General features: G+C 38.8%; 1 protein-coding gene across 1 annotated transcript; it reads right to left on the reverse strand.

Annotated features, from left to right (window-relative positions):
- Nucleotides 1-1146: 1146 nt before the first annotated feature.
- On the reverse strand, nucleotides 1147-27920 carry RHOBTB3 (Rho related BTB domain containing 3). The gene is made up of 12 exons (XM_036403372.2): nucleotides 27456-27920; nucleotides 27068-27284; nucleotides 19403-19595; nucleotides 17449-17600; nucleotides 16521-16632; nucleotides 15337-15705; nucleotides 12984-13096; nucleotides 11396-11507; nucleotides 9063-9236; nucleotides 7723-7889; nucleotides 6479-6575; nucleotides 1147-3937 (listed from the first exon to the last, which is right to left on the reverse strand). Coding segments are annotated over exons 1-12 (1824 nt in total). The 5' UTR covers nucleotides 27458-27920; the 3' UTR covers nucleotides 1147-3821.

Below are 27920 nucleotides of genomic sequence, written 5' to 3' on the forward strand. Positions count from 1 at the left end.
TTTTTCTTCCCTCTTTCTTCAATGCTTCATAAACCAAACCATTCCTCTCTTCCTCCCAAATTCTCCCCTGCTGCCTGAACACACTCTGGCTTGTGAGACAGTGCCTGCAGCTTCCATCAGTGCTCAGTGCTGCTCTTGTGGCTCAGTGGGTGCTCACTTGAGGATCTGGGTGTCACAGGTGAGGCTAGGGTTTTAACCAGCCTGGTCTAATGGAAAGTGTCCATACTCATGACAGGGATGTTGGGGCAAGATGATCTTTAAGTCCCTTGCAACTCAAGCCAATGGCTCTTCCCAAGCCATTATGGTTCTATGATTCCAATAAGCTACAAAACATATCACCAGTGTAACACTCAAGTATGTTAATACATATCCATAAGTAATCACATAAGGCTGATTAGAGAATTTTTTTTTAAATTTTGTATCAAAATTTTTACATATTCAATCTAAAAATGTGTTATTTAGTCAGGGTACATTAAAAGAAAAACATACAAGTGTTTCAGGATGTGCCTAATAAAATAGTTAATATTTTTTCTAACAGGTTGGTGGGTTTTGTTTGGTTTTTTTTGTTTTGTTTTTTTGGTTTTTTGTTGTTTTTTTTTTTTCAAATCAACCCCACCATGGCTTAAGGACAATAGCAAAGGTTTTCTGACTATCGTGTGGAAAACCTTACTAGTGCAGAAAAATTTTTTTTTAGTCTCTATAAAGCTTAGTGCTAGTTTGGGACAAGAACACACATATATAGGATAGCAAAAATTAAGTCTAAAACTTAAGCCTAAATATATAATTTCAAATGCTATAGGTACTGCCTAGGGACATCCAAATTCACCACTGGCCTCTTTCTTTCATCCAAATGCTGCTAGTGTCAGGGGAGTTTGGGAGGTGTTGGAACCAGTGGAAGCATTCCAGAAACATTTTTTTTTAAATACCACTTCCTAAAATAACTTTTTTTTCCTAATTGGTTCCCGGTTTTTACTTTATACCATAGTATAAGGTGGGTGGGTTTATATCAAAGCAGTTTTTACTTTATGCCATACACAGTTATAAATAAATACCAAATTCAGTACTGCCCTAATTCCTGACTATCTGCGATGGATACAGTCCTAAAGCCTCCACTAAAACCAGCTAAGAATAGCAACTCACAAAGCATCATTATCCACTTTCAGTCATGTTTCCAAATGCTAAAAAAGATTTTAAAATAGCTCTAAGGTACATACTTTTCTACAGAAAATCATCTTACAGATGAAAGTAAGAATGTCTACTAAGATTTCTTCTAAGACTTAAAATATATCAGATGGTGTATGTCTGCAAGTACAACACATCTGCACCTGATACAGGCAGCATTATGGGGATACAAAACAAAATGGAAACTTGGTTTATTGTCTGAACAGTAGTAAGCATTAATCTCTGAATCTCTGAATAAATACTAAATATTTTATACTGCCTGACTTGTCTGTGTAAAACCTGTGGCTATCACTGTCTAAAATGCATAATAGCAAAATATTTCTCTGGTTTGGATATAAAGTGTTTATATTTCCATTAAGCCTATTTTTAAATACCTATAAAACATTTACAGAAAATTAAAACCAGTACTTTCTTATGTGTTATCTATACACAAATCATTGGCAACAGACTAATTCCTAGTGAAAAAACTGGGAAAGCTTTCAAAATATTAAAAATGCAGTACTACATGAAGCTTAGACTAACATTCACAGAGCTTTTGTGTCACTTTTGCACAGGTTGTCAGTATGAAGCATTTAATCCCTACTTTTGATAACTGAGCTGACTTCTGGTAGAAGCACCAAGGATGCTATCAGATGTCTAGACAAGCTGTAGTTTAACTGCATGCACAAATTTTTCCATGACTTTAAGCTTCAAAAAACTTACAGTTTTATTAATATCTATCCAGTAATTTCATTTTTGCTTAAATTTTTGATGACTATATAACTATAAAAACATCTTTTTTCATGTGTAAGTTCCATACATATTACTTTCCTACTAATTTTTCACTTTAATAATTTCAGTTTTCTTTCATGATCTTGAAAAAACATTATCATTTTCTATATTTTAGGCTCCCTATATGGAAAATGTAGATAAGTATATTCATCTTTTAAATAACTTTAGGATCTGCAGATGAAGAGTGGTTTTTTGTTTTTTTTAAAAAATCATTCTTGCCTAAAAGGAACCTTGGAATTTTGAGTCTGCAGCAGCTAGCTGAGTCATAAACTCTTTTTTATTTTGTGTGCATACAAAAATAGGGAAGGAAACACCCTCTCAAGTTCTGCAAAGTATCACAAAAAAAAATCTCTATGACTCTAGAATGGAATTTGAAAAGAACAATTTATCTAGAAAATGGTATTGAAAAATATAACAATTCTTATACCTTTAAAAAAAAGATTCAGCTCCAGCAATTTTGCAATGTTTTTGCACCTTCTCATAGATGCATTTTCCAGATACATTTGATGTGGTAGCAATGCCACAGTCTCAGGCTACATACCACATTAGAAACGCAGATGAAAAGCCAGAATTGAAAGTACAAGAATGATAATGAGGTGTTTAGTTCCTTGATTAGATTTTGCTTCTAGAAAAGCACCTATGCTCAGGAAAAGGCTCAGTTAATTTTGGCATTAGCTCATGTATATACAAGTCAGCAGCATGACAAGTTGTTTTGGTCAAGAAAATGATAAATAGCATCTGCAAGGATCATGCCAGTCATAATATTCTGGGTTTTTCTCTTGTGTCTCAGAAAGGATCCACAGCTAGGTTTGTCTCACACGGTGTAGCTTACGAGCACATGATGATAACTAAACTTGAACTGAGTCCCTGCTGGGGAGGTTTGACCTCGAAGTCCCACCACAAAAGCCAACATCCCAAATCTGTGAGGGCCATCTCCCTCATAGCCAGCACATCTAACATGTATTGTGGTGACCATGACTACTAGACACACTTTTCCCAAAAAAGCCACTTCTACTAGTGAGATTTTTTGCTCAAACCCTAAGAAAGGCTGTTGACCCCTATGCCTTTCTTCCCTGTCCATCAGTACCATACAGATTTGCTCTGTGCATATGTAATTTTCCCTCTCTTTATTCCTCATGGGGAAAAATACAATATGACCACACTATCAAAGGTGTTCTGCAGATTGTGAAAACAGGCTTTCTTCTCCTACCTACTGGCAGGAAAAATTACGTCAATCTTTAGATATTTGGAGGCACTAGAGAGTACCGTGATGCATAGGCATTCCTCTGGAATGAAAATATCTACTCATAGAGTTGTAACAGAACTACAGGCTTTCTCTGGAGTAATAAATTAATAGTAACTACAATGCTTCTTAAGCCTACCCGTTATATTGTGAACTAACAAATGCTGCAGAAAATTTTTGCATCCTGAAGTATATGAAGAACCTATGACCTGGCTTCTCAGCTTCCCTGCACTGCTACTGTACTCTTATGCTTCTATTACACACAGATTTACAAAACCAGTCTATTTTCAACAGATTCAGTTTAGCAGCCATAAATAACCATGAAAAACAATAAAATAAACAAAAAGGAAATTAGAAAGGGGAGCGGATGCCAGTCATCACACTGTCCTGTAATACATTTAATCCCCATGAATATGAAGTCCTTGTGCTTAAAATAAATCTTCAACATACATTTCTCAATGTTTCAAGGTAAAAATTAGAGTGATTTGTTAGCAAAACAAACAATGTCTGTAATTTCCAGAGGAGGTAAGAATCAGGTTTCACTCTTGACATAGTTTTTATATTCTGTATAATCCCCAATCTGAAATTTTGCAGTTGAAATGTACTTTGTATGTACTCAGTCTCTTTACATTACTGTGCAGTGGCATTTCTGAGAGTGGATATAATTCCTGTAATCAGCAAGCTGCTTCAGGTACAAGTTTGAAGGCCATCGGTGCATCTCTACAAAATTGCGCTCTTCCACTAGAAAAAGAAATAAAGAAATTAAATGCAGTATATAGACATAGAGCAAATGTGCACAGGCTGCAAAAAGTATTTTAAAATAGATAAAAACTCCATTAAAGATATAAATAAAATTGCAAAAATAAAGGTGAGTGCTGCCTGTTTTGCTTTAAGCTCTACTATGGCATAGACGTAAGAGTTTCCACACAATGTTTCCTTATTATTAAGTTAGTAATAAAAAAGGTTTTTTGAAAAAATGAATACAATACTCATTAAGGAGAGCAGAAAGATATTCCTAAAGATGAGCATACTTTATTCCTAGAGAACAGTCATATGTGGTATGCAAGGATTTTTTTTATACTGCAGAACTATAAAGCAGGGTTTATCAATTCCTGTGCCAGTAGTTTGTCTCAAGATCAGTGCAGAAAGCAAGGTGAGGAATGCAGCTAAGAATTCAGCAAGACATTAATCTCTTATTGCATATGGTTTTTAATCACTGACATAGTCATATAAGAGTCTTTTAACCATATTATGTAGATTACTCTTCTCTGCATTTGCAGAAAGATACATTTTCATCCCCTAACCCCAGATATTCCAGAGTCAGATTGCATCCATTGCTCCTTGAGGGCAACAGACAAAGGCAGAGAGTTCACAGCTGGGAGAGCCTGAGGGCAGGCAAACTCCACTCACCTGGGCCCAAGGCAGGGCTTCAATCCTCAGGGGAATATCCTGCTAATCAAATCTGATTTCCTCTATGGCAAGGTAACCTAACTGATCAAGGGAAGCCAGTTGATGTAATGTTTTTGCATGTCAGTAAAGCTTTTTGTACTGTTTCTCACTAAAACCAGATCTTTCTTGACAAAATGTCCAGCCCACAGCTGGATAAACACATCATGTGAAGGGTGAGCAGCTGGCTCACAGGTCAGGCACAAAGGGTTACTGGGGTGACATCAGACTGGGGACGTGTCACTAGTGGGGTTCCAAAGGCCTCCATCCTTGGCCCTGTGCTCTCCAACATCTTCATAACTGCCCCAGATGGAAGACTGGAAAGGACACAGGCAAGTTTGCAGATGCTACAAATCTGGAAGGAGCTGCTGACTTCCTCAAAGGCAGGGAGGCCCTTTCAGAGAGGCCTCAATGAATTAGAAGACTGGGTGATCACCAAACATAGGAAGTTCAGAAGGGAAAGTGCTGGACTCTGCACCTGGGATGGGGTAACCCTGGATGTATGGGCAGACTGAGGAATGAGGTGTTGGAGAGCAGTGCCCTGGAAAGGGATCTGGGGGTCCTGGTCGATGACAAGTTGAGTCAGCAGTGTCCTGGCAGCCAGGAGGGACATTCCTGTCCTGGGGGTACCAGGCCCAGCATGGCCAGCCAGGCAAGAGAGGGGATTGTCCTGCTCTGCTGTCCACTGGGATGGCACCACCTCAAGTCTGGGGCAGACTGGGGCACTACAGTGTAAGGATGACATTAAAACTATTAGAGAGTGTCCAAAGGAGGGCAGCAAAGGGCCTTGAGTGGAAGCTGTGTGAGGAGCATCTGAGGGCACTTGGTCTGTTCAGCCTGGAGGAGACTGAGGGGAGACCTCAGTGGGGTCTGTAACTTCCTTGTGAGGGGAAGAAGATGGGCAGACAGGAAAAGGAGGGGCAGACACTCGAAGGGTATGGCCTGAAGTTGTGTTCAGACCTCCTTGGGGAGATTTAGGCTGGATTAGGAAAAGGTTCTTCCCACAGTGTGTATTTCGGCTTTGGAACAGGCTCCCCAGGGGAGTGGTCACAGCACCAGCCTGACAGTATTCATGAAGCTTTTGGACAATACTCCATGGTGTGACTCTTGGGGATGGTGGTGTGCAGATCCAGGAGTTGCACTCAGTGATCCTTTTGTGTTCTTCCAACTCAGCTAATTCTGCATTTCTATGAAGGTCTCAGGAATTGGAAAGCCCTTGGAGAGCCGCTGCCTGCTGCTGTGTTGCTGTCCTGAACCTTAAGATGATGAGGTGTCGCCGGTCAAAGAGATGCACCCCTCATCAGGGTAAATGAAAATCACACAGGCAATGAGCAAAACTTTCTAGTTACACCACCAGAAGCATATACAAATGCTTGGAAAAATAAACATCAGGTCCCTGGAAGAAAGTGGATTTATTTACTTGAATGGGCCATCATTTTTTCATTTTATAAGATCTGCTGGAGCCTACTATAAGCATCCTACTTTCTTAAAGGAAAACCCCAGTACTTGAAGAAGTATCAAAAATGACCCATTTACCTTGATTTAAATTAGCATGATAATATGAAGGGGTTGACATACAATGACCAAACTGGTCCAGTAAATTCAGTTATAGGTGGGAACCTGGCCGTCCCAACAGGACCGATAAAAATGGTGATGCAGTGCTGGCTGTGTCATGTTGTGTGCTGATCCTATGCCAGAGTGGTGAAACAGCCTGCTGGAATATCCTAAAGAAACCCTAATTATTTTCTCATGCAAAAATGGTATTATCCAGAACATCACTTTTTACCTCAGCAAAACATAAAAACATTTGTCTTTTCAAATTGAACAGAAAAATACCTGAAAGTTCTTGGAATTCAGGCTTTTGACTGAAGATGAGGTAGTTAGTGGCAATAAAATGAAGAAGCCAAGTTGAAAGGCAATCAGAATTGTGAAACTGTGGGAAGAAAGAAAAGACAAGAAACCACTTAAATGCTATCATGTCTAAAACATAACCACATCTCACATGTCAAAATATTTCTGGTTTCCACTGTGAAGCAATTTACTAAATAAAGTTTTGACTATAGAAGATAATGAAGGAAAAGTAATTTAATGGAAATACATAAACAGGTGAACACACAAGAACAAATTAACAAAGTCTCTCTCCCAGAGGTAGAAAAAAACCCTGAGGTATCATGAATCTTGGAAATTTTGACATCTGCACAGAGGCAGAGCTTCACAGGAATCGAGGGAAGGAATGTGGCATGTTGGTTTTGTGGTCTCCTCTTGCTGCAGAAAATCCTATTTGATTAAGGCAATATCCTACAATCTAGTTTTTATTTTCCTCTTCTGTTTTCCAACCCTGTCTTTATTGTCTCTCTTTTTTAGCATCTAATCTTTACTTTTCCTGCCTTTATGCATTTCTCTCAATATTCTATGCAGTTGGAACTCCTTTGTCACCTGCATACCACATAATTTTCTTTTTTGACTAAAAGAGGAATGAGCACATCTTTATTTGCCTAAAACCCATCTTTCCTGGAACAAGCTGTAGTTAAGTTGAATTACTGCAGTGTGTCCATGATAAAAGAAATTTTACAGATGAGGCTGTGACTAGAGGGTCTGGAGCCCAAATCTTATGGGGAGCAGCTGAAGGAGGTGGGGTTTTTATCCTGGAAAAAAAAAGAGGCTCTGGGAGACCTTATCACACTCTACAACTCCCTGAAAGGAAGTTGTGGACAGGTGGGGGGTCAGTCTCTGCTCCCCGATAAAAAGTGACAGGACAAGAGGAAATAGCCTCAGGTTGTGCCAGGGAGGTTTAGGTTGAATAGTAGGAAAAATTTCTTCATGGTAAAGGTTGTCAAGCTCTGGAGCAGGCTTGGGTACAGTTGTAGAGGCAATTCTGTGATTCTGTAACTGCACAATCAGCAATTAAAGGCTGAAGGATTTCTTCTGGCCACCCTTGTGTCACCAGTTATCCCTAATAAACAAATTTTATACCAACATGTTTCCTTGGGAACAGAAATTCTTCTTGATATTCTTAAAATTTTTAAAACAACATATAAAAGTCAACAAATATATTCTCATTTCATATATACAGTAAGTACCTTAGCTTTTTTGAGCAAGCTAACAATACTGAGGCTTGTGGAAGCCAGTTCCCTGCTAGGCATGCTCTGAAGCTGCGTGATGATGTAAAGTTCACAAATATGCTGGAGTCTCATTACTTGGTACATCTCTGCACAGATCAGCAGAGACATCGCCTGGAGAATACTGGCTAAAAAACAAGAAGACACAAGTTACATGTATTTTGCCTTTCTGACAGGATGATCAAAGCTACTTTTCACCAAGTTGAATTTTAAATACCTAACAAAAACCACAAAATCAGACTCCTGTGATCACCCTGTTATATTTTTTTCATTATTATAAATTTTTGTTTGCTGGATCATCTTATTTTTCCAGATAAGCTATTCAATTAAGAAGAAAAAATGTGTTTAGAACTTTTTGGCAGATGGGTGTAAAGAATTGCTGACAATATTGTGGATCTTGAAGATGATGAGTCAAGTGCTGCTGATTTATTTAGAGTAACTGAGAAGTAATAAGTGGATTTAGCTAAGTTCTCTTTCAGAAAAGCACTTTTATGATAGAAGAATATATAGCCAAAAGTCCAAAGACAAAAAAGAGAAACTTTTTTTTTTTAAATATAGCACAGTAGTTGCATTTTTAAACTGATAAACAGGAAGTGGTAGGTGGAGTGAAAACAGAAACATTGAATATCTAAGAATAAGGTATAATAATTATTTCAAAAGAAAACCAAAGAAAAAATACATATCAAAATATCATTTATTCATTATATCAAGGAAAAATTAGCTAAATTTAAATCAAGTTTTAGATTTAGTATTCAGATTTTCTTCTCACAAGAAAGATAAAGAGCGAGATGTAAAGAATATTTTAGCTCAATTTTTTTTTGCCAAACACTCCTGTTGGCATATTTTTCTGGGTTTACATACATATAAAATAACCATGTGTATAAATAAGATATTCCTGCAATTTAGTCTTGTTTAAAATACACTCAGCTACATGCATGTTCAAGAAGTGACAACTTTTAAATTTAACACAGAATCCAGACTAGAAAACAGTATTACTGTAATGTAAAAAAAAATTAAAATATTATAATGGATCAGAAATTAAATTGAAACTTCTTTGAGTCTTGTTATGTGAGCACAAAGCAAATAAATAATTTTATTAGAAATATTTCTTCTATTTTACTCGTATAGGACGGATTTCCTTTTTTATTGTATAATAAAAAAATGTTATCTTTCTCAAGACATTGCACATTCAAATATTGGCATTTTTCAATCAAAGAGATGCTGCTACATTACTCTCTATCCATGCCCTGCTGTGGAAAAATGAGTTACAGATATAGAACTGTATTTTACAGTTTCCTTACCTGGGCAGCAGGAGTCAGTGTAAAGGTACTCTAGGAAAGACAGGAAAGTGTCTTTGGAAACCCCATACACTGGAACCTGAATGCTATTTGCTTCTAGATAATTACCATTAAACATAGCTGCCATAACCTCACAGCGAGCCACCAGAACTGCCCTGTGGGCTGGAACAGTTGCACCTGCAGGATGCAAGACAAAAATAAATATGCAATGATTTTATATAAGACAGAAAGATCTTCATTTTAAAGTTCATGTCTTCTTAGGAGGTCTTCACCCCACTGAACCTGATTAAAGTGTTGAAAGTTGACAATGACTAACAACACACTCACGTCATACTAGTTAGGATGAATAATGAATAGTAAAATAAAACAAAATCAACAAACAAAAAATTATTTATCCAAAATGCAATAGACTAAACCAACTGAGAATAGACAAAATAGAATAAATCTGTTCACACCAACTGAACCTCCAGCCCATTTCGTAAATATTCAGTATTATGAATTGTTATGCAAATGGCTAATGGTTGGACTTGATGATCTTAGGGGTCATTTCCAACCTGAATTATTCTATGAAGAGTCATTTATGTTCACCAGTAACCCTGCTGGTAAGTGATATTTGTACAGAATGACCATACAAAGCAGAGAAAAGCAAATTTTTCCAGATGAAATTCCATTAAGTCCAATAAGTAAGTATAAATTTAACTAGATTAAATACTGTGCCTAAGTGAATTTCCTGAATGGTTGTCTTATGAAAAAACCACTGATGATTTTTTCCCAGAAATTTATTCATTTTCTATTATTTGCAAGTGAACCCTTTGCTTTTCCACAGCCTTTGGAAGACATGGAGAGGCCAAAAGCCCAGGATGGTAGAGGTTTTTCAGGCTGCAGAGTCCAGCTGGACTGATCAGTCCCACTCAGTATGCAAGAAAGTGCCAAGCAAGTGCCAGTCAGGACAGCAACCAAACCCAAAATGAACATTTAGAGTTGGATGTAAATGTTTTAATCTAAATTATAATAAACAGATCAACTCACATGCAATATACTGTATATACTTACAAAGAAGTTACTGTTTAAATTAAAGACATTAAATGTCTTTAATCACAACATTGGTACCTGAGTAATTTTTTGAAATCTTCTGGCATTTTTTGTCTTCTGTTTCTACCTCCTGTACTTCCACTTTCAAAATGTCTAAGCTGCATGCTATATGTCCTGTACGTGCTTGTGAATGGACACTTATGCACTAATTAAGATGTTCAGTCACGTTCTGTGTCTTTACACAGACACAATGGGCTCCAATTTTTCCTGGCTTCCATACTTCTGTAAGCTAGAAAACTCAAAGTAATGCTAAGTATCCAAGGAATTGCTCAAAACCTTACAAATTTGGTTGTCTGGTTAAGATTAGGGCCTTCAATTTATCTTAGTAGTTATTTAATTTTGATACAATTGCTCTGATGGATGAATTTGAGGAAAAAAATTAGAAGATGGATCAATTATTAGGAAAAACAGTTCACATTTTATTAGTGGATAAGCATGCTTTTTAAAAATACTCGTCAACCCAGATATTTGGGTTTTATTTCTGTAAAATACATAGCGTTGTGTGGGAATCTATAAAATTAGAGGGTTTTGGGAAAGCTGCAAAAGGCTGCAAAAGGCATCAGCTTCCCACAAAGACTCTCTCAGGAGTGGGACACTGAGGTGAATTGTTCATGTCATTGAGGTCAAAATCAGTATTTTCCTCTCCTTTACAATGATATTTTTGAGGAGGTTTTCTGTGTGTTAAACAGAACATCTAGAAAGAGTCTCCTTGACCTGTGCTTATATTTGAGGAGCTAATGCTTCATATTTGTCCCTGAAATATACAGCTGAAAATAATTATGTAATTCTAGAAGGCCATTTCTGCATGAAGGGCGAGTATGGACAGACTAAGAAATAGCGTTAGCTTCTAAAAACCATCTCATTCTTATTCTTACAAAAGCATGCAACACATTTCTCACACTGCATCTTTCGTTGTAACAATGAACACATTTAATTTCCAGACAAAACATTGAATCCTGACACTGCAGCACATTTGGAGTAAACCAAAATAGAATAAAATAGAATAAAAAATAATGTCAATCAGGGAGGCACAGTGTGCCATGACAGGGAGAGGGAATTCCTATAGGCTCAGCCCAGATGAACCATGGTGCAGGGCATTCACAGGGACAAGATTTCCCTGCTTTCCACAGTGACAGCAAAGCACTCATAATTCCTTAGTTTTGATACCATAGTCACCTCCATGTCCCACATTCTTGAAGAGGGGAAAAAGGGTAAAGGATGGATGCCTTTTTGTGGTACTGTACCTTGTATTTTGAAGATTACATCAGCCAGCACAGGTGTGTTAAAGAATAGCCTGAGAGAAGTATTATAGAGCTGTTTTATCTGGTGAGACTTGCAGTCCTTTACAGTGTTTAGCTGAAAAATAAATTTGTAATAAAGCGCTGTCATGTGTGGCTGCCCACAGAACTAAATATTATGGGACATCATTTATATGGGAAAATAAACAACAGCTTCTGGCATGTGCATTCCTCTGTAATCACCTTTTATCTTCTAATTCCTTATTCCCTGCAGTGCAGCAGCTCTGAGGGGTCTCTTGTCCCTCACAGTCACACCTCAGCTCTCTTCTTGGAATTCTTGAGCTCCCCCATCCAGCCCCTACAAGCAGGTTGGGCTTCACCAGTTTTCTGGAGTCCCAACCTTTGCAGACATTCCTTGTGCAGACCCAATGCTGCAGCAGAACGAGGTCTGAGGGCTCTGGGGGGAGCAGGGATGGGACACACATCCACCCTGCAGTGATGCCGTGTATAAAGGCAAGGCAGCTCAAAGTTTGGTGTTTATATTGCCCTGGAATTACCTCCACAGAGGCAGGGGGAGCTCACAGGCTGGAGGACAGACTCCTCTTACAATAACCTGGTAGTGTCAAGACCCTCCAAAACCCAGTACTCCCACCCAGTTAGTTTTCAGTTTTGGTTTTCTTACCTTAAAAGCATAATCTAAAGCTGACAAAAGGAACTATATTAAAATTGTGTTGCTAGATTCTGACAAGTGAAATTCAGATGAGGTTGAATTTATGGTTAAAATGTTAAATTTATAACATTTTTAGTTTTATGAAGAAAAAAATCACAATTCCTTCTTTTTGACTTAAAAAAAAAAGCTTAAATGAGAAATAAGAGTACCCTAAAAGCATAAAAAAAGAATAAAAGAAACTACAACAGCTCAGGCTCACTATCTTAAAAGTCATCAGGCTCTCCAAGGCCAAACCTATAAATGTTTTAGCTGTGGGCACTAAGGGCTGGTAAACCTAAAACAGAGCAGTCATAAGCTAAAAACAGTTCAGTGACTTTTTGATGTCTATGCTCCCAGAAAAAATGTCTGTAAAAACTAATTCTGTATTAAAACTAATTCTACATTGTGACCTTTTATTAACTTAATAATAAGTTACATTTTTTGTGTGGTCTTCTACTGAATTAAATATATTGAGTTACAGACAGCTTTACACATCACAGCATTTATATGAGGAACCACCCCTCTAGATCTATTGCAGAAGCCCAACTTTTGGCTTATGTTCAGGAGCAAATCTTTCCTGGGAAACCTCTATTACATGGGAATTAGCAACAGATAATCATATTGGCAGACAATGTTTAAAGCTATGAATACAAGTAATCCCTTTAGAATACCTGCTTGTGTGGTTTTTACCAATTACATTAATTCTGCATGTTACATCAAGATCTCTGTGTATGTGCCTGCAAACTACCCACTGAAAGCATGAAAAAGTACAGGCTGTTTAATCCAAAGTAACTTTAAAACAAAGACTGACAAGAAAACCTTGTCTACAAAACAATTTCTCAAAAATTTAAGTAACAAATGGTGACCCAAGGGAGTTAGATGTACCTTTCCTGGAGTTTTCAGGATGCATTTAACTTTCTCAAGCACATGTTCTGTTTTATCTGGATCCTTCAGCTTCTTTCTTATGTCCTCTTCTAATCGTTCCCACTGGAAAGCACCTATCACAAAACCAGGGGGAGACAGATAATAATTCAGCAAGGCACAGGCCTCAGCAGGCAGAGGAAAGATGACATCAATGCCAAACACATCCTGCAGAAATGGTAGGAGGTTTGCACATAAATCAGCCAGATCTTTGCTTTTAGGAAGGGCAGAATGCAATTTTTGCTCATTAAATTTCCATGGTACTTTTGATTGTGCAACCAAGTACCAACAGACTAGAACATCTCACTTGCTTTCACACTCAATCTATTCATTCCTCCCAGTTCAGTCACTACAAATTGCAGGTAGAAATTCAGAAAAAAAAAAATCCTTAATGTTTCAACATTTGTGGAAATTTTTTAGCTTCTGCTTCTGCTGCTGGCTGCATTGTTCTGTAGGGGTCAGGCTAGAAAAATTTAATGCACAGTTACATTCTTAATCCTCACAGCTAAAATCAGCACAAAATTTGCAGCATAATTTCTTTTATTCTTGTTTTCACAGTCAAAGCCATGACATTCACTGAGGTGTCTCAATAGCTTTCTTGGAAAAATGAAGAGAGTGAAAACAAAGATAGTTTATCCTCATGCACTTTGCTGGAGTAAGTCTCAGAGGCAAAGTGAGGTTTTGTGGTAACTTTCAGTTCTAAGCCAGGACAAGAAGGAGACAGAAACAGATCAAGCTCAGTAACAAGCCCAACTCAGCACAGCCCTGAAGATGCTCTGCTGTCAGGAGGCTCAATCAGCATCTACAGCACACAGCATCCTCAGCTCAATTATATCCCATCTATACCAGACTGGTTAAGGGTTTATAACCTCATGGGCATTATGTCACAGCCCTGAAAATCTGAAAACTCATTATTTGTTCTCTTCTCAGCCTCTACCTCAAGGACTTTCACCTCTCAGAGGCACCAAAACATAAAGCAGAGCTCTGCCTGCAAGTGCAAAGTTTCACAGCTCCTTGGCTGACATAAAGGAAAGTAAAAAAGGAAAATTAGCACACACAAGGCACTAGATCCAAGCTGTAGATGGTAACAGATGAAGATGTTTACAAAGATATTTAGACTGGAGGAAAGGAGGCTCAGGGGTGAACTGGTTGCTCTCTTCAACTGCCAGGAAGGAGGTTGTAGCCTGGCTGGGGACAGCCTCTTCTCCCAGGTAATAAGTAACAAAACAAGGGGAAACAGCCTCAAGTTGCACCAGGGGAGGTTTAGATTCCGTATCAGGAAAATTTCTTCACCTCAAGGGTTGTCAAGCACTGGAACAAGGTGCCCAAGGCAGTGGTAGGGTCACCATCCCTGGAGACACTTCAAAGATGTGGCACCTAGGGACGTGGTTTAAGTGATGGGTTTGGCAGTGATGGGTTAGTGGTTAGACTTGATAATCTTAAAGGTCTTTTCCAACCCAAATTATTAAATTATTCTATGAATTAAAAATATTGTATTTATCCATCACCTGCTGAAAATCCAGTTTTCATCCCCTGTCCTTGGCTCAAATAAATAAGAACAAAAAAATTAATCTATTCATGGATTTTTTTTCAGTGGAAAACTTCTTCATCTATTCTTTATGTTTGTTACTATTTTGGAAAGAAGTGTCTTAGATTTAAAAACTCCAACTGAAAGCTGAAAGATTCTCTGACAGGTTGTAAAATATTTTACAAAGAACAAACAGGCATTCCAGAAAAAACCCCAAATCTTTCTGCTGAGTAATTCTAAGCAACATCTGAAACGTTAAAAAAATATCAATGCCATTTTGAAAGCTGGCATTAGGTAGGTGAGGTCACAGACTGTACCAACTGGTAGCAGAACTCATGCAACACATCAAAGGTCTCCACACTCCAGCCACTTATCACTGTTTTCTCTTCAGCTGCACCACACTCAGAATAAAAATTACTTGAGTTTTCTTAAGCAACTCTGCACTCTTGCCCTTGTGTTTAGAACATGCAACCATTTACAATATTTAAAAGCCTAGGATCTAAAACTGACTCAAACTCCAAATTTGTTTTGGCAAAATTTTGAATGTTATTGATATTAGCCTATGGACTAATTTAATTTAGGCCCATTAAATCTGGAATGACAACTAACCTAATTTTTGTTATAGGCGATGGTGTTTTCATTGTGCATAGTAATCACAAGGGATAAAATTGGTGTGGAAACAAGGTGAGACATCATCTAGCAACAGCAAAGCCAAGTTCCTTAGGGCGATGCACATATTCCTCCATGAGACAATAGGAAATAAGTTCCCGATCTGTTCCCTGCAGGTACCTGAATAAATGAAGTGGAGGATATCTGGGAGACAAGAGCAGAAGACAGAATCCTTCACCACCACCCTGACTGGTGGGACACAGGGTGGGACAGCCCGGGGGGAGGAGGGGAAGGGATCCCCCGCCTGCACCGTGAAGAGGCTCTGTGCCAGCTGCACCACGGAGGCGTCGTGCGCGTCGGACGGGCTCTTCACCCCGAACAGCAGCATGAAGAGGTGGCTGACAGAGCAGAGGATGATCTTGTGAGCCTCCACCACTGTGCTGAGGTCCTCAGTGTAGAAGGCCACATCTGCACACTGGCAGCAGCAGAGCAGATTGTGCAGGTCTGCATTGTAGTGCGAGGCTTCGCCCTTTAGGATCGGCATCTTTTCTGCAAAAGAAGTCAGGCTGTAAAACCTAAGTTTTACAGCCTTTGCAAGTGCTAAACACAGGACAACTGACCTTATCAAGTCAGTTTAATTTTTAAAAGAGATCTTCAATATGAATATTTCTTATATGCTGTTTGAATATCTTGAGTAAAATACTTGAAAAATGGAAATACTTAATACAGTAAGTAAATTAAGAAATGCTTAGTTTAATAGTAAGTGTCTGTCCTTTCATGAACCCTCTATAGAAAGTTACACTATAAAGAAACTTGGACTGTGTATTCCAAATCTAAGAGGTCTGAGCAAATTTTTAGAACTTGGAAGAAGAGAAAACTACAGGTTTATAGGTAACTACTTGTCAGTACTTTTTTCACTGAGCAAATGCATCAGATGCTCAGAAATCACATACAGGTGAGTACTTCTCTCCCTTGCTTTATCTGCAGCAAACAAAAACACTATCTGAATATACTGTAGAGTAATAATTCATGCTCTAACAACTATCTTTTTTAATCTGTCTGCTAAGACTTCATGTAAAGCTTTTATCAATTCATGTTTTTGTAAGTCCACCAGAAAACCATTCCTATTAGTTATATCTAAAATAAACTAGAAATCCATTGCGATGTTATATATTGCCATACAATTCTCCCCAAGTAAATTAAACTATCACTAAAAGGAGATGCAACATAACCAGAACAGCTGATAATAGAAAGCACAGCTCATAGTAACAATTGTTACTTAAAAATGTAGTAAAAAATACTGATTGTGCAAATAAAGTGATACACATAAGGAATTATACTAGAGACCAGATATCAATGAGCACCTGGCTGTTCAAGCTGAGGTGGTTGGACTCGACGGCACTTCTGTGTCTTTTTCCTTTTCTTCATTTTTTCAGATGACTTCTGATTCAAACTTTGGATCATAAAATATTCAAGCTAAGACAAGAAATGTATTTTTTTTTAAAAAAAATTGTTATTTAATAACAACCTATACATCAAATTAAGGGGTATAACAGGTTCTGTATGCAGGACTAAAGCTGCTGACACTATTACCAGTCATCCAGGAGAGTCCCAAAACTCATTTCTGAGAAGCTACCATATTTAGATAGAACTAGCACAATTTACTAGACTATTTATTCAAATGATTGTGGTTAATTCTTGTGTATTTAATCTTTCTAGAACTGACAGACACAACGACATTCAATTTACCGACCTCTTTAGATGCTAATTCTATCTTGGGGAGTGGCCTCGTTCAGCTGGATGTTAGCCAGCAAGATAAAAGGACAAGAATACAAGTGGAAAACTTACTGCAGTGCGTCAAATAGCTTTCCTAAATCTTCCTACTTAAAACCAGAGCAACCTTGGTACTGCTAATTCAGATAGCATCATAGACTCACAGAATCCTAGAATAGTTTTGCTTGGAAAGCCCCTTGAAGACCACTGAGTTCTTCCAATCCCCCTGCCATAGGCAGGGACACTTTCCACAGATCAGGTTGCTCCAAGCCCCTTCCAACCCAGCCAAGAACACTGCCAAGGACAGGGCACTCACAGCCCCCCAGACCATTCTGTTCCACTGTCTGACCACCCTCACTGGGAAGAATCTCTTTCTAACTGGAATTTTGCCTTGGTGGGAACTTGATACTTGGTGGAAGGGCCCATGGTGTGCCTCCCCCGGCTCTCTGAAGCCCTCACATCTGCCATGCATCTCATGCATGTTCCACCCTGCTTCCAAAGCTGCAGATTCTCACTCACCACTCCTCCAAAGTATTTCTGGATGTAGAAGTCATTAAGAGTGTGCAGTTCAAGGTAAGTGGCTCCGAGTTCCTTCGCAAGCTGGACTCCTTCAGAGGCTGTGACACAGCTCCTCCTGTCTGAAGTGCACAGGGGACAGGTGCAAGGCACTTCTGGGGTAAAAAGTGATGGAAAATAACCATTTTGGCCAAATAATGCACAATTCTTAGATTCTTAAATAACTATAAAGATATTTTACTTATAGGAGAACAAAGAGGGAAATGAAAACATAGGAATTTTATACAATAAATCTGTAATGATAGAAAAAAACCCAACTTCATATTAATCAATTCAAAACACTAGTCACTCTACAAACCACTGTATACATTACATTAGTATTACTTTATTGATTTTGTTAAGTTGGAAGAGTTCAGCCAGACTTATGGATGCCAGATTTGGCTTTGGCTCAATAGCTTTGCATGCTCAGGTCTTGTACTAGCCTGCAGGTGTTATCATTCATGAATGTCACCCTCAAACCTGTTGAATTGTTGTGGCCTGTCCATGCAGGAAGTACACACAGTAGTGAAAGAAGAAAATTTCCACTCCAGACCAGCCTTTGATGGGTTTGTACATACTGCAGGATCTGATTCATCTACATGTACTTCACATACATTTTTTGAAAACACAAAATAGGTACTTTTAAGATTATGCCATTTAAATGTTAAAAATCTTCCAGCCACATTGGGTGAGCTTGGCGTAATGACAGTAAGAATGTGCCAGCCATGCATGTGCTTTCAAATGTGCTGTGCATGCTCCCTGCTAATGTCCTCTGCCTAGACCTATGGATAACATAATAAAAGAGCTTTTGCTGGGTTTTTTTAATAATTTGTTTTGGCATCAACATTTACCACTACAGAGGATTAAGATCTTAGTAATCTGTATGAGCAAACTGCTGTGTTCACAAATAACTTCTAGAAACAAAAGGGTTCTGTGTGTGCACAGCAGTTTGCTCTGACAGGTCCCAGGATAAACCCAGAGGTCCAGCCTGGTGTCTCTCATGGCCACATTACTTAGGGAGGAAGAGAGAAAAAAAACTAAGTGGAAAGAAAAAATAACCACTAGAGGAGTCACTCAGTTTGGTGATGTCCTCTTCCTAAACAAAAAGTGTAAGGAAATTCTTGGGGAATACAAACAATTCACTAAGACCTTGCACTTAGAATGGGAGATTTATTACTCCTGTATATACCAGAGCATGAAAATTCTTGGTCATGATCACTGAATTACTAAATGGAAGAAAATAAATATTTAACTGTTATGCAGCTCTTTAACTGTCCTATATCCGTCACTAAGCTAAGAGGTTTATAAGTAGACCCTAGCAACACAGAGCATCCACAGAGGATATACTTCATATGGATTGATATTTCTCTGTACAGTACAAAATAAATGTCTACATATACATCCATCATGTCTCTTACTCATTAAAAGAGGGACGCTCAGAACCACTTGTTTTAGTAAAGTATCATGAAGTAAAAGACAAGCCAGGCTTGTGGTTTTCAGTCATTGCTTTAGGAAGAAAATCCCAGAGAATTTCAAGGTTTTTCCCAACCACTCTCCAGTATTTTTAGAATGCTGGATATAATTTTAATCTCATAGACTAGAGATACTTTATACCCCAATGTATGTTGCTTAATCCAAATTACTAGATTTAATCCTCATGTGTGACGGCTCCACAAGAAGAGTCATTGCAGAGGTCAAAGAAGGATAGGTTGCCTATCATTACTGAGGTTAATTAAGCACAGTGTTCTTGCCAGCACATCAGTCTAGGGAGCCAAAATACATGCACATATTACTGTCATCCTGACAGACTAATTTTTCTGTTAGCAGCTTGGAAAAACAACCAGCTTCTACTGAAATTACATTATACCCAACTTCCAAATGAGATTTTATCTGTTGTTACAGGAGGCTGGATACATACCGTTTTTTCTTGCACCAATAGCAGAAATTATTACTGGAACTGAGCAGTGATTTAGTGCTTTTTTTACCATTGGCACATAGCTGTCCTTTAGTTCTTGAAATGAAGTCTTGTCATTGACAGAGTATTTAATCACAATAATATCAGCTCCTCCAATGAGCCTGCAGGAAGTGTACCAGTCACTGTCAAATATATCCTAAAAAGAATAAAAACACCAATCAAGAATTTACTGACTTAAAGAAAAAGATGAAATATTCTATATTCTTAATGCAAAACTCTACATAATTGTTTCTGTCTGATTAGATCTTATTTGAAGACACGCAACAATGAGCAGACTTCCTGCTTTGTAATTTCCTTGTTTGGAGAGCAAGTTGTTTGTTATAATAAATCATAAATATTTTCCATTAATTCAGGAATTCTGTCAGAAGAATTAAAAATAGGGTTTATCAGGGAATACTCTTTTCAGGAAGAATCTTTGCTGCTTTAATTACTTAACTTTAAAATTGTTTCCTTTAGGAAATAAAAGCACCTTCAGTGGTAGATGTTTTCAGCAACACATACAAAAACATTATTAATCACAACACTTTAGAGAAAGGGTTACACAGAATTATCCTATGTACCTATGAACTTTTAAATACAAACTCAATCATTCAGTGTGGCTTTTGTAACTAGAGCTTCTACATAGCTTCACCAGGTGTTAATGTCTTCAGGATGAGGACTTAAATCACATACCTAAACTTTCTTTTTCAATTTCACATTCAAATTTTCATTGTTCTGTGCTGAGGACTTAACCTGTAAAATTGTTTGATATTCTTACATTTACAGCTGTGCTGTATCCACATGCAACATATGGTTATTACTTGCGTACCTGTCATGGAACTGTGATTCCACAATTTCTGCTTCACCTGGAGGTAGCTCATAAATACCAGGGGAACCTTGGCTTTGAATGTATGCTAAATTGAAAACTCTTGAGAGAAGTCTGGAAGTGGTCCAGAGAACTGAATAAAACCTCCAATGACCCAAAATACTCTACTTCTTAAAACAGAGAGGCTTTTTGCCCTTTTTATACTTGAAGGGGGCTTGTAAGAAAGATGGGGACAAACTTTTTGGCAGGGCCTGTTGTGATAGGACAGGGGACAATGGTTTTAAACTAAAAGAGGGTAGATTTAGGTTGGACATAAGGCAGACATTTTTTATACAGAGGATGGTGAGGCCCTGGCACAGTTTGCCGCAAGATGCTGTGGGTGCCCCATGCCTGGCAGTGCTCAGGGCCAAGCTGGATGAGGCTCTAAGCAATCTGGTCTAGTGGAAGGTGTTCCTGTGCATGGCAGGAAAGAACTAACAAATCTCAAGCACATGTTTATGCAACCTCTCCCCAGCACGGCAGGGGTAGCTGGAACGAGATGATCTCTAAGGTTCCTTCCAACCCAAATCATTCAGGGATTCTGCGATTCTATGGCAGCCCTGCGTAGCATGTGAGGCAAAACTAGAAGAACTTGGGATATTGAGGGAAAAAAAAAAAAGGAAATTAGCAGTAATGAAATAAAGACAGTGTGAAAATAGAAATAATTGAACAGAGAAAAAGTGACAAAAGGGCAGAACTCAAAGTTTGGGTAGTGGGAAGCAATTTAAGTTTTGTAAAGCAAGTACAGAAATAAGAGCATTACAAATGGGAGTGAACTACATAAAAGGTTAGTAATATCAACAACAAGTGGCGTGGCTTGCATTGTCAACATAACTATTTTTGATCACTTCAAAAGGGTCATTGTTTGAAATCTGGTGAGGTAGCTGCAATGCTCTTAACTACAAGAAGTAGTAGCATGAACTTGATGGAAGTCAAAGTCAGGGAGTATTTGCCTAAAGTGTCAGTTCACATCATTCCAAATTCAGGTCTTGACCTTACAAAGAAATAAGTCAGGAAATAAATTACAGTAGACATTCCCATTGATGTCTATAATAGAAGCTTTTGTTCTGCAATAAGTAAACCAGAATTAAAAATTTATCAGGAATAGCTCTCACATGATTAACCATGTTGACAACAGAGGAGGTCAAGTGCACTGCCCTTGATATTTTTTTTTTTGAGACAACTCAGTTAGAGACTGTTATAATCCCAGTGTAAGGACAGTGTCAATTAGCACTTAATACAATCATTTAGGCCTGGTTAATGATATAACATTTACACAGAAATGCACATTTAGCACCTCTAGAAGTAGGACTACCAGCCTCAGTGCTTAGAGACAGCCATCTAGATGGACATTTGGAGAACTTGATCACACAAGCAGGCAAAAATTGAGAATTTTCAAGGGAAAGCTTTAGTACACTTTAATTGGTGAAGATCTCAACGAAGAATTTTTAACAGAGTTGCACACATTTAACACAACAAAGGTTTAAAGGAAAAATACAACACAACCCCCAAAAATAACATGGGATATTTATCTGTTCTGTTCTGTTGGCAGACAGAAAGCACATCTGTTCCTTTGCAATTTCCTTCCAGCTGACCATTTTCAAGATCAGCCCAGATTTGCATCTGCCCATCTCTACAAGACTGAAGACAATGTGTGGTATCATAAGCAAAGAGTAGAGCACAGGTGCACAAATACACTGTAACTGCACAGCTTTAAGCATGAGTAATAAAAAATGCTTATGAAATCTTTCTATGGAATTTAATATGTATATTTTTATATTGTTTGTATATTGGTTTTGTGGTATGTTGGTATATTGTTTTTCACTCACTCCAGAGTAGAACTGATATAAATCTCATCTGCCAAGAAAATCCTCCAAAAATATCTCTGACAATGGGTTATTTGCACAAGATATCCCTAAGACAGAGCATCTAGAGCCTCCTTCATTATTGCTTTTAGAGAACCTTTCATGCAAAAATGACAGGGGGAATGTCATCATATGATGAACAGCTATTCAGATTCAGGAATAACCTTAATTTCAGGTTCCATCTGTGAAATTTTTGTAACAGCTACTCCTTATCATGCTTCCTGCTCCATTTCACAAATCAGACATTGGCAAAAGGAAAGAGTATCTGTACAGCTAAGATTATTTTATTATGACCTTATTAATTATAATTTTAATTATACTTCTGTTGCTGTTCCACTCAGGACATACTAGGAAAAAACTTCATTTTTTTCCTTCCATGCCTTCATTCTAAGTGTCTCATAACATATTCTTGCCATTAGTAAATTATACTTCTCAACACTCAGTATTGAAAATAAAGCTTTCAGAGGCATTGAAGATATGATTTTCCTACAAAATCACATGATCCCAGAAGACAACAATACCTGCTTTGTTAAAAATGATTTATGAATGCCTTTCTGAACGGCAGTGAAGTTCCTCACACAAGCGCCCTTGCAATGCCCACGCTCTTTCTGAAAGCTGCTCATAAGTGTCCCCATGTCCAACCACCCCAGCGCTGGATCTGAGGCAGCAGCAAAGCCAACCACTCTTTGTGGGGAAAAGGGCGCCTGGACACCCTGTAGGAATGCTCCCCTGGGATTACCCCAGGATCCAAGAGAACTGCGTTGGGAACACCTGGAGAGTTATCCCTCTCTATGATCCATCTACAGACCCAATCTCCATTACCAAAACCTTCACACTGATGTCCTCCACACCACATACCAGAGCCTTCTCTGTTTTTATTTTAAGATTCCTCTGCAGTTTCTTATCAGGTCTGCAGCAGGACAAATTTTATGGGTATACTCTCCATACCTTACTTGTCCCCTGAACTTACTCAGATGAGTAATCTGCAGCACAGATGGAAGTATCTCCTCCAGAAATCCCCCTAAACATCTCCCTCACAAAACAAAGGAAGCTCATATTAGCCTCTGTCATCCTCTCATAAATGAATTTAATAGTACTTTTTACAAGGATTTGATAATTTGTTGTAAATTGCCACTTCAGGCATTCAAGCTCATTCAAGCTTAAAAATGAGAAGGGATGACATACTGAAAAATGAAAATTACTTACTAGCTGTCATTTTTTACTGAAGCAGTCATATGCCTAGATTTCTAAAAATAGTACATAAAATCTGAACATGGTGCAGATTCCTGTACCTTTAGACATGGTAAGGGCTGGCCAGCATAAGGAGCACAAGGCACATTAAGGAGCACAAGAATTAGGATAAAGAGAAAAAAGATAGAGAACTACACAATGGATGATATCGCTGGCATAAGAAAACTCACAGTGTTTGAGGGACTACTCCTGTTGGTACAGTAAATAGCAAGGAAAAAATATAAAAAGGTTCAGGGAAAGAGATTGTTGTAAGGGAGAATTAGAAAAAAATTCACAGAGTACCTTCTCAAAATTGTAGTTAATATATTTGTGTACTAGTGAGCCCCATGGAGATCTGCAGCTCTGTTCAAGGCTCTGAGCAGACACAGCAGAGCATCCAGCCCTCTTCAAGTATCTAACCCAGCACAAGACAATCTCCAAAACCCAGCTGCTCTATATTCCCCTTTTGTAAACATTTCTGTACTTGATGATGTCAGTAATTCTCTAGAAGCTCAGCAGTTTTTATAAAATAGGGGAAAGCTAGAAAAATTCTGGGGGGTATTGTTTCTCATGGGGAAAATAAACCCAAATAAACCAAACAAAAGCCACAAAAACAAAACAAACAAACAAAACAAACAAACAAAACCAGGAGGGTCTTAGTAGAAAAAGTTAAAAATGGCAGCAAGACCCCCAGGCCAGGACAGAAACATTCTCATATCCTTAGGGTTTTGCTCCAGGTAAGAGAGGGGAGGACAAGAGTTAATTCAGGTAGGGAACATTACAAAGGACTTTTTATTTTGCCATTTATTTTCCAGCACTACAATTAAGTGAATCAAAACATGAATTACAGCTTCTATACTATGCTTAATTCTGGACTTGAAGAAGATTCACTTAATTAGATATTAAAAATTCTGCCTGCATTTTTTCTGGAGAAGCATAAACAAATTCAGAGTAAAGTGGAATTGCAAAATACAGCTAAGTCAATAAAATGGCATCTCAGTCCTGAAGACTGTCAAATCTAACACAGATTGTTAATTAAAGCAGTGTTTTCCAAAGCAAGTCTTAAAACTCATCTTGCGAATTTCTCCTTTTGAGTTATTAGCTCCATACAGAGGTTCAACCCTGCAAAATTAGAAAAACTGGGTCATTCTTACTCAATATGCCTTATTATTGAGCAGCTTAAGGATACATTAGCAACTGATCAGCTGTTAAAACCACAATACTCAGGAGGGATGTTAGCACACATGTGTTTTCCCTAGTTCTTTATGTCTTCTCTTACCCTAGGTTTGCATTTTTTGAGAAAACATTTTGAGGCCACATGGTTGACAACGATGTCAGTGCTCTGTGCTCCTGCCCCCTGCACACAGCTCTGCCAGAGCAAGCCACAGTGGTACACCCCAAGAGCAGCACACATAGAGCAACCTGGCCTTGGAAACTCTGACATTTTGCCCCAGATTTTGAAAAGCGTGATGTTCCACTGCTGTCTCTACAGCCCTGTGATATTATAAGGTCCCCAGAGTCAGCATTTCCCTCCTGCACCCTGCAATTGCCACGAGAAGGAGAGGTCCTCACAAGACGCTCGTTTGCATGTTGGCAAACATGAATTTATCTTTGTAATTTCCTAAAGACACCTGACCTGCTGACCCTCCTGGAGACTCAAAAAAGGCTGAGCAGTATCCTGGGCTGACAGACAGGTGCAGCAGCAGACTCAAACTCAAGAAAATTAAACTGCACCACAATCTGCCACGCAAAAGGATCCCCCCACTCACTGCGGAACTCTACTCAGTAAAACCACATCAACACTGCTTTTCCAGACTCGTGGCTGTGGAAGACAAAGAACAGATGGGCACCTTTGAGTTTTGAGACTCACAGCTATCAGTGTACTCAGTTGCCAAGCTCATGTCTAGGACTCTCTGGACTTAATCATTTGGGTTTAATCTAGTACAAATCCCAGGTAAAATGCAAATCTCTCTTGGGCTCAGACAGTAGAGGCTGAAATACTGCAAGGCCCACCATACCACCTCCTCTATGTTTTGGTAAGATGAAACAGGGATCCTTTTCCATGCAGAATATGGCCGGAGGCAACATCTGTCAACATCTTGAGTTGTTCTGTGCTGTTTCCCCAGGCTAGCAGAGGAGCAGCTCTGAAGGATCTACTGTGATATAGTAAACCTCAAGCACTCAGGCTGTGGGAAATGGTCCTGCTCTGCCTTACCCTAGCAAGGATACTGCTTTATGCATGACACATAAAGAGTCATGCAGAGTCCAGTCCTGCTATCTGACATGTCTTCCATGAAGAGAAAAATGCTAATTTGTCCTCCACATTCTCAGTAATATATTTCCTGCCTCCTTTAACTGATAGAGGAAAAAAAAACTGAGGCTGCAGAAATGCAGTGACTCGGACAATAACAAGCTAACTTTTGAAGGGCAGAAATTAAAAGGTGTCCAGAACTGAACAACCTTGTTCTGCAGAAGGCCAAATGCAATTAAAGCAATGTAAAAACACATCAACTCTGTCTCCCACCTATGTCCTTGCTTCCCCTTCTCCAGCTACCCTCACTTACATTCCCACCTCCCTTACCCACCTCCCTCCATCCCTCTGAAACAGCCTTTGAAGCCCTACAGACTTCATTTATATTCAGGAGATTTTACTCTTTGCTGTGCTCTGGTTACTCCAGCAAACTGCACATGCAGGTCACATGCAGCTTCACAGATTAGAAACAGGATCCCTCAGTCCATCTGAACTGGTGTCTGTAAGCAGCTGGCAAAAAGAAATAAAGAGCAGAAGGACAGCTAAACTGGATAGTTTCATTTTAAGATTGTTGGCTTCTGATAATTTCATGGAGCTGTTATGGCTCCTGCAGATTCTACAAAAGGTTTCCCTTACAGGAGTACAAAAATCATCCAAAGGATAGAATTATGGAGCTGAAACTGATTATTGTTTTAATTTCTAAAAGCTGGTAAACTGAGGTTTTATTTTTTTAAGGCTGCTAAGTAGTAAATATGTTTTAATTCAAATTATCAGTATCATTTCTTACATAATCATTGCTCTGCTCCAAACTTAAGTTTTCTCACTTACTAACAAAAGTGCTGACAACTAGCAACAGTGCCAAAGTCTTTGTTATTTACCATCAGATAAAGTCAATAATGTTAAGACATGATTATTCTTTGTAGGAGGAGTAAAATTATTCCCTTTATTATTATATGAATAATATATAATTCATATAATATATAAACAATCAGATCTTTTAATCTGTCATTTTTCACAGCTCAAAAACTTACAGCCTTTATTTACAGAAAAATAAAGTTTCATTTTATTGTTGGCAAATATTTGGAGAGAGAACTTATGGTGCAGTGTCACAAGGCATTCTTGTTTACTTCTAGATTGTCTTTCACAAAATTTCCATTAAGCAACACAGTTGAAAAAAACACCTTCTTCCAGGGAAGGCCGAACAGAGGTTGGTTTATGAGAACCTTTTTATAGCACCTTTGAGATTTCCCAGCATTTGCCTGGTTACATTTTTAAAGTTTTTTTTACTAAATGCAGTAATAAAACTACAAATAAAATCCCACAACAATGAAAACCATTTAAAATTAGGATATGGTTTCATTTAGTAAAAGAGCTCACACTGTTAATTGTAGTTAAAAAGACTGAGATGGATCTCTTACCCAGACACGACAGTCGTGTACCACCAGTCTGACATTTCCAAATACACAGGCTTGATACTCAGTAAAAACTGGGTTTCCAACATGACTGGCAGACAAGCTGCTGTCGATCTGGGAAATGAGAGCACTTCTCCCGAGATAGCTCCAGATCAGGCTGGGCTGCTGATTGTCCTCAGAAAAACCATCTCTTTCATTCCCAAAAGCTACAATATTAACCGACCTAAAATAAAAATAATAAAGATGAAGTTGTGTTAACAAAGATGAAGGGCAGGGATAAGGGGAAAGAAAATAAAATCCCCTTAAAAATCAAAACTAACATATTAATCCCTCTGAATCCTCTTCCCTCCCTAGATTTTAACACCCTCCTGTAATCAACAGCAAAACCACATACATGATCTCAAATCCAACAGCAGGGTGGGAGCAAAGCAGAAAAGAAATCTGGAAAGGCTGCCTGCATTGCAAATCCCCAGCGGTTTTGGTTTGTTATTCCTCGGTGTCCAGGCTCAGTCTCGCTGCAGTGACCTCGGGGACTCCTGCCGCATTGCCCCGGCTGTGGCCAGGCTGGGCAGCTCCGGCGATGGAGCTGCAGCAGCAGCAGCGGGATCGGCAGCAGCCGCAACAACAGCAGCAGCGGCAGCAGCAGGATCTGCAGCAGGATCGGGATACGTAGCAGGATCGCGTTCTGCGGCAGGATGGGGATCTGCAGCAGCAGCGGGATGAGCAGCAGCCCGGGCTGCGGTGGCAGCGCTGCCCCGGCGCCGTCGGGGAAGGCGAAGCCGCGTCCGGCCGGGCGGTCCCGGGCACCGCACCCTGACGTCAGCCAGCCCCGAGAGGCCATGGGCAGAGCGAGATGACG

This window comes from Molothrus ater, chromosome Z (assembly GCF_012460135.2).
Source record: "Molothrus ater isolate BHLD 08-10-18 breed brown headed cowbird chromosome Z, BPBGC_Mater_1.1, whole genome shotgun sequence".
In the NCBI taxonomy this organism is placed as follows: Eukaryota; Metazoa; Chordata; class Aves; order Passeriformes; family Icteridae; genus Molothrus; species Molothrus ater.

Bases quoted from the DNA above. Each gene is read 5' to 3' on its own strand.
- RHOBTB3 (XM_036403372.2), bottom strand. The intron at 9,237-11,395 runs GTACAGTACCAC...TGCATCCTGCAG, and splicing joins TGTAATCTTCAAAATACAAG to GTGCAACTGTTCCAGCCCAC. The intron at 6,576-7,722 runs GTACTTACTGTA...TTCTTCCCACAG, and splicing joins GCTTGCTCAAAAAAGCTAAG to TTTCACAATTCTGATTGCCT.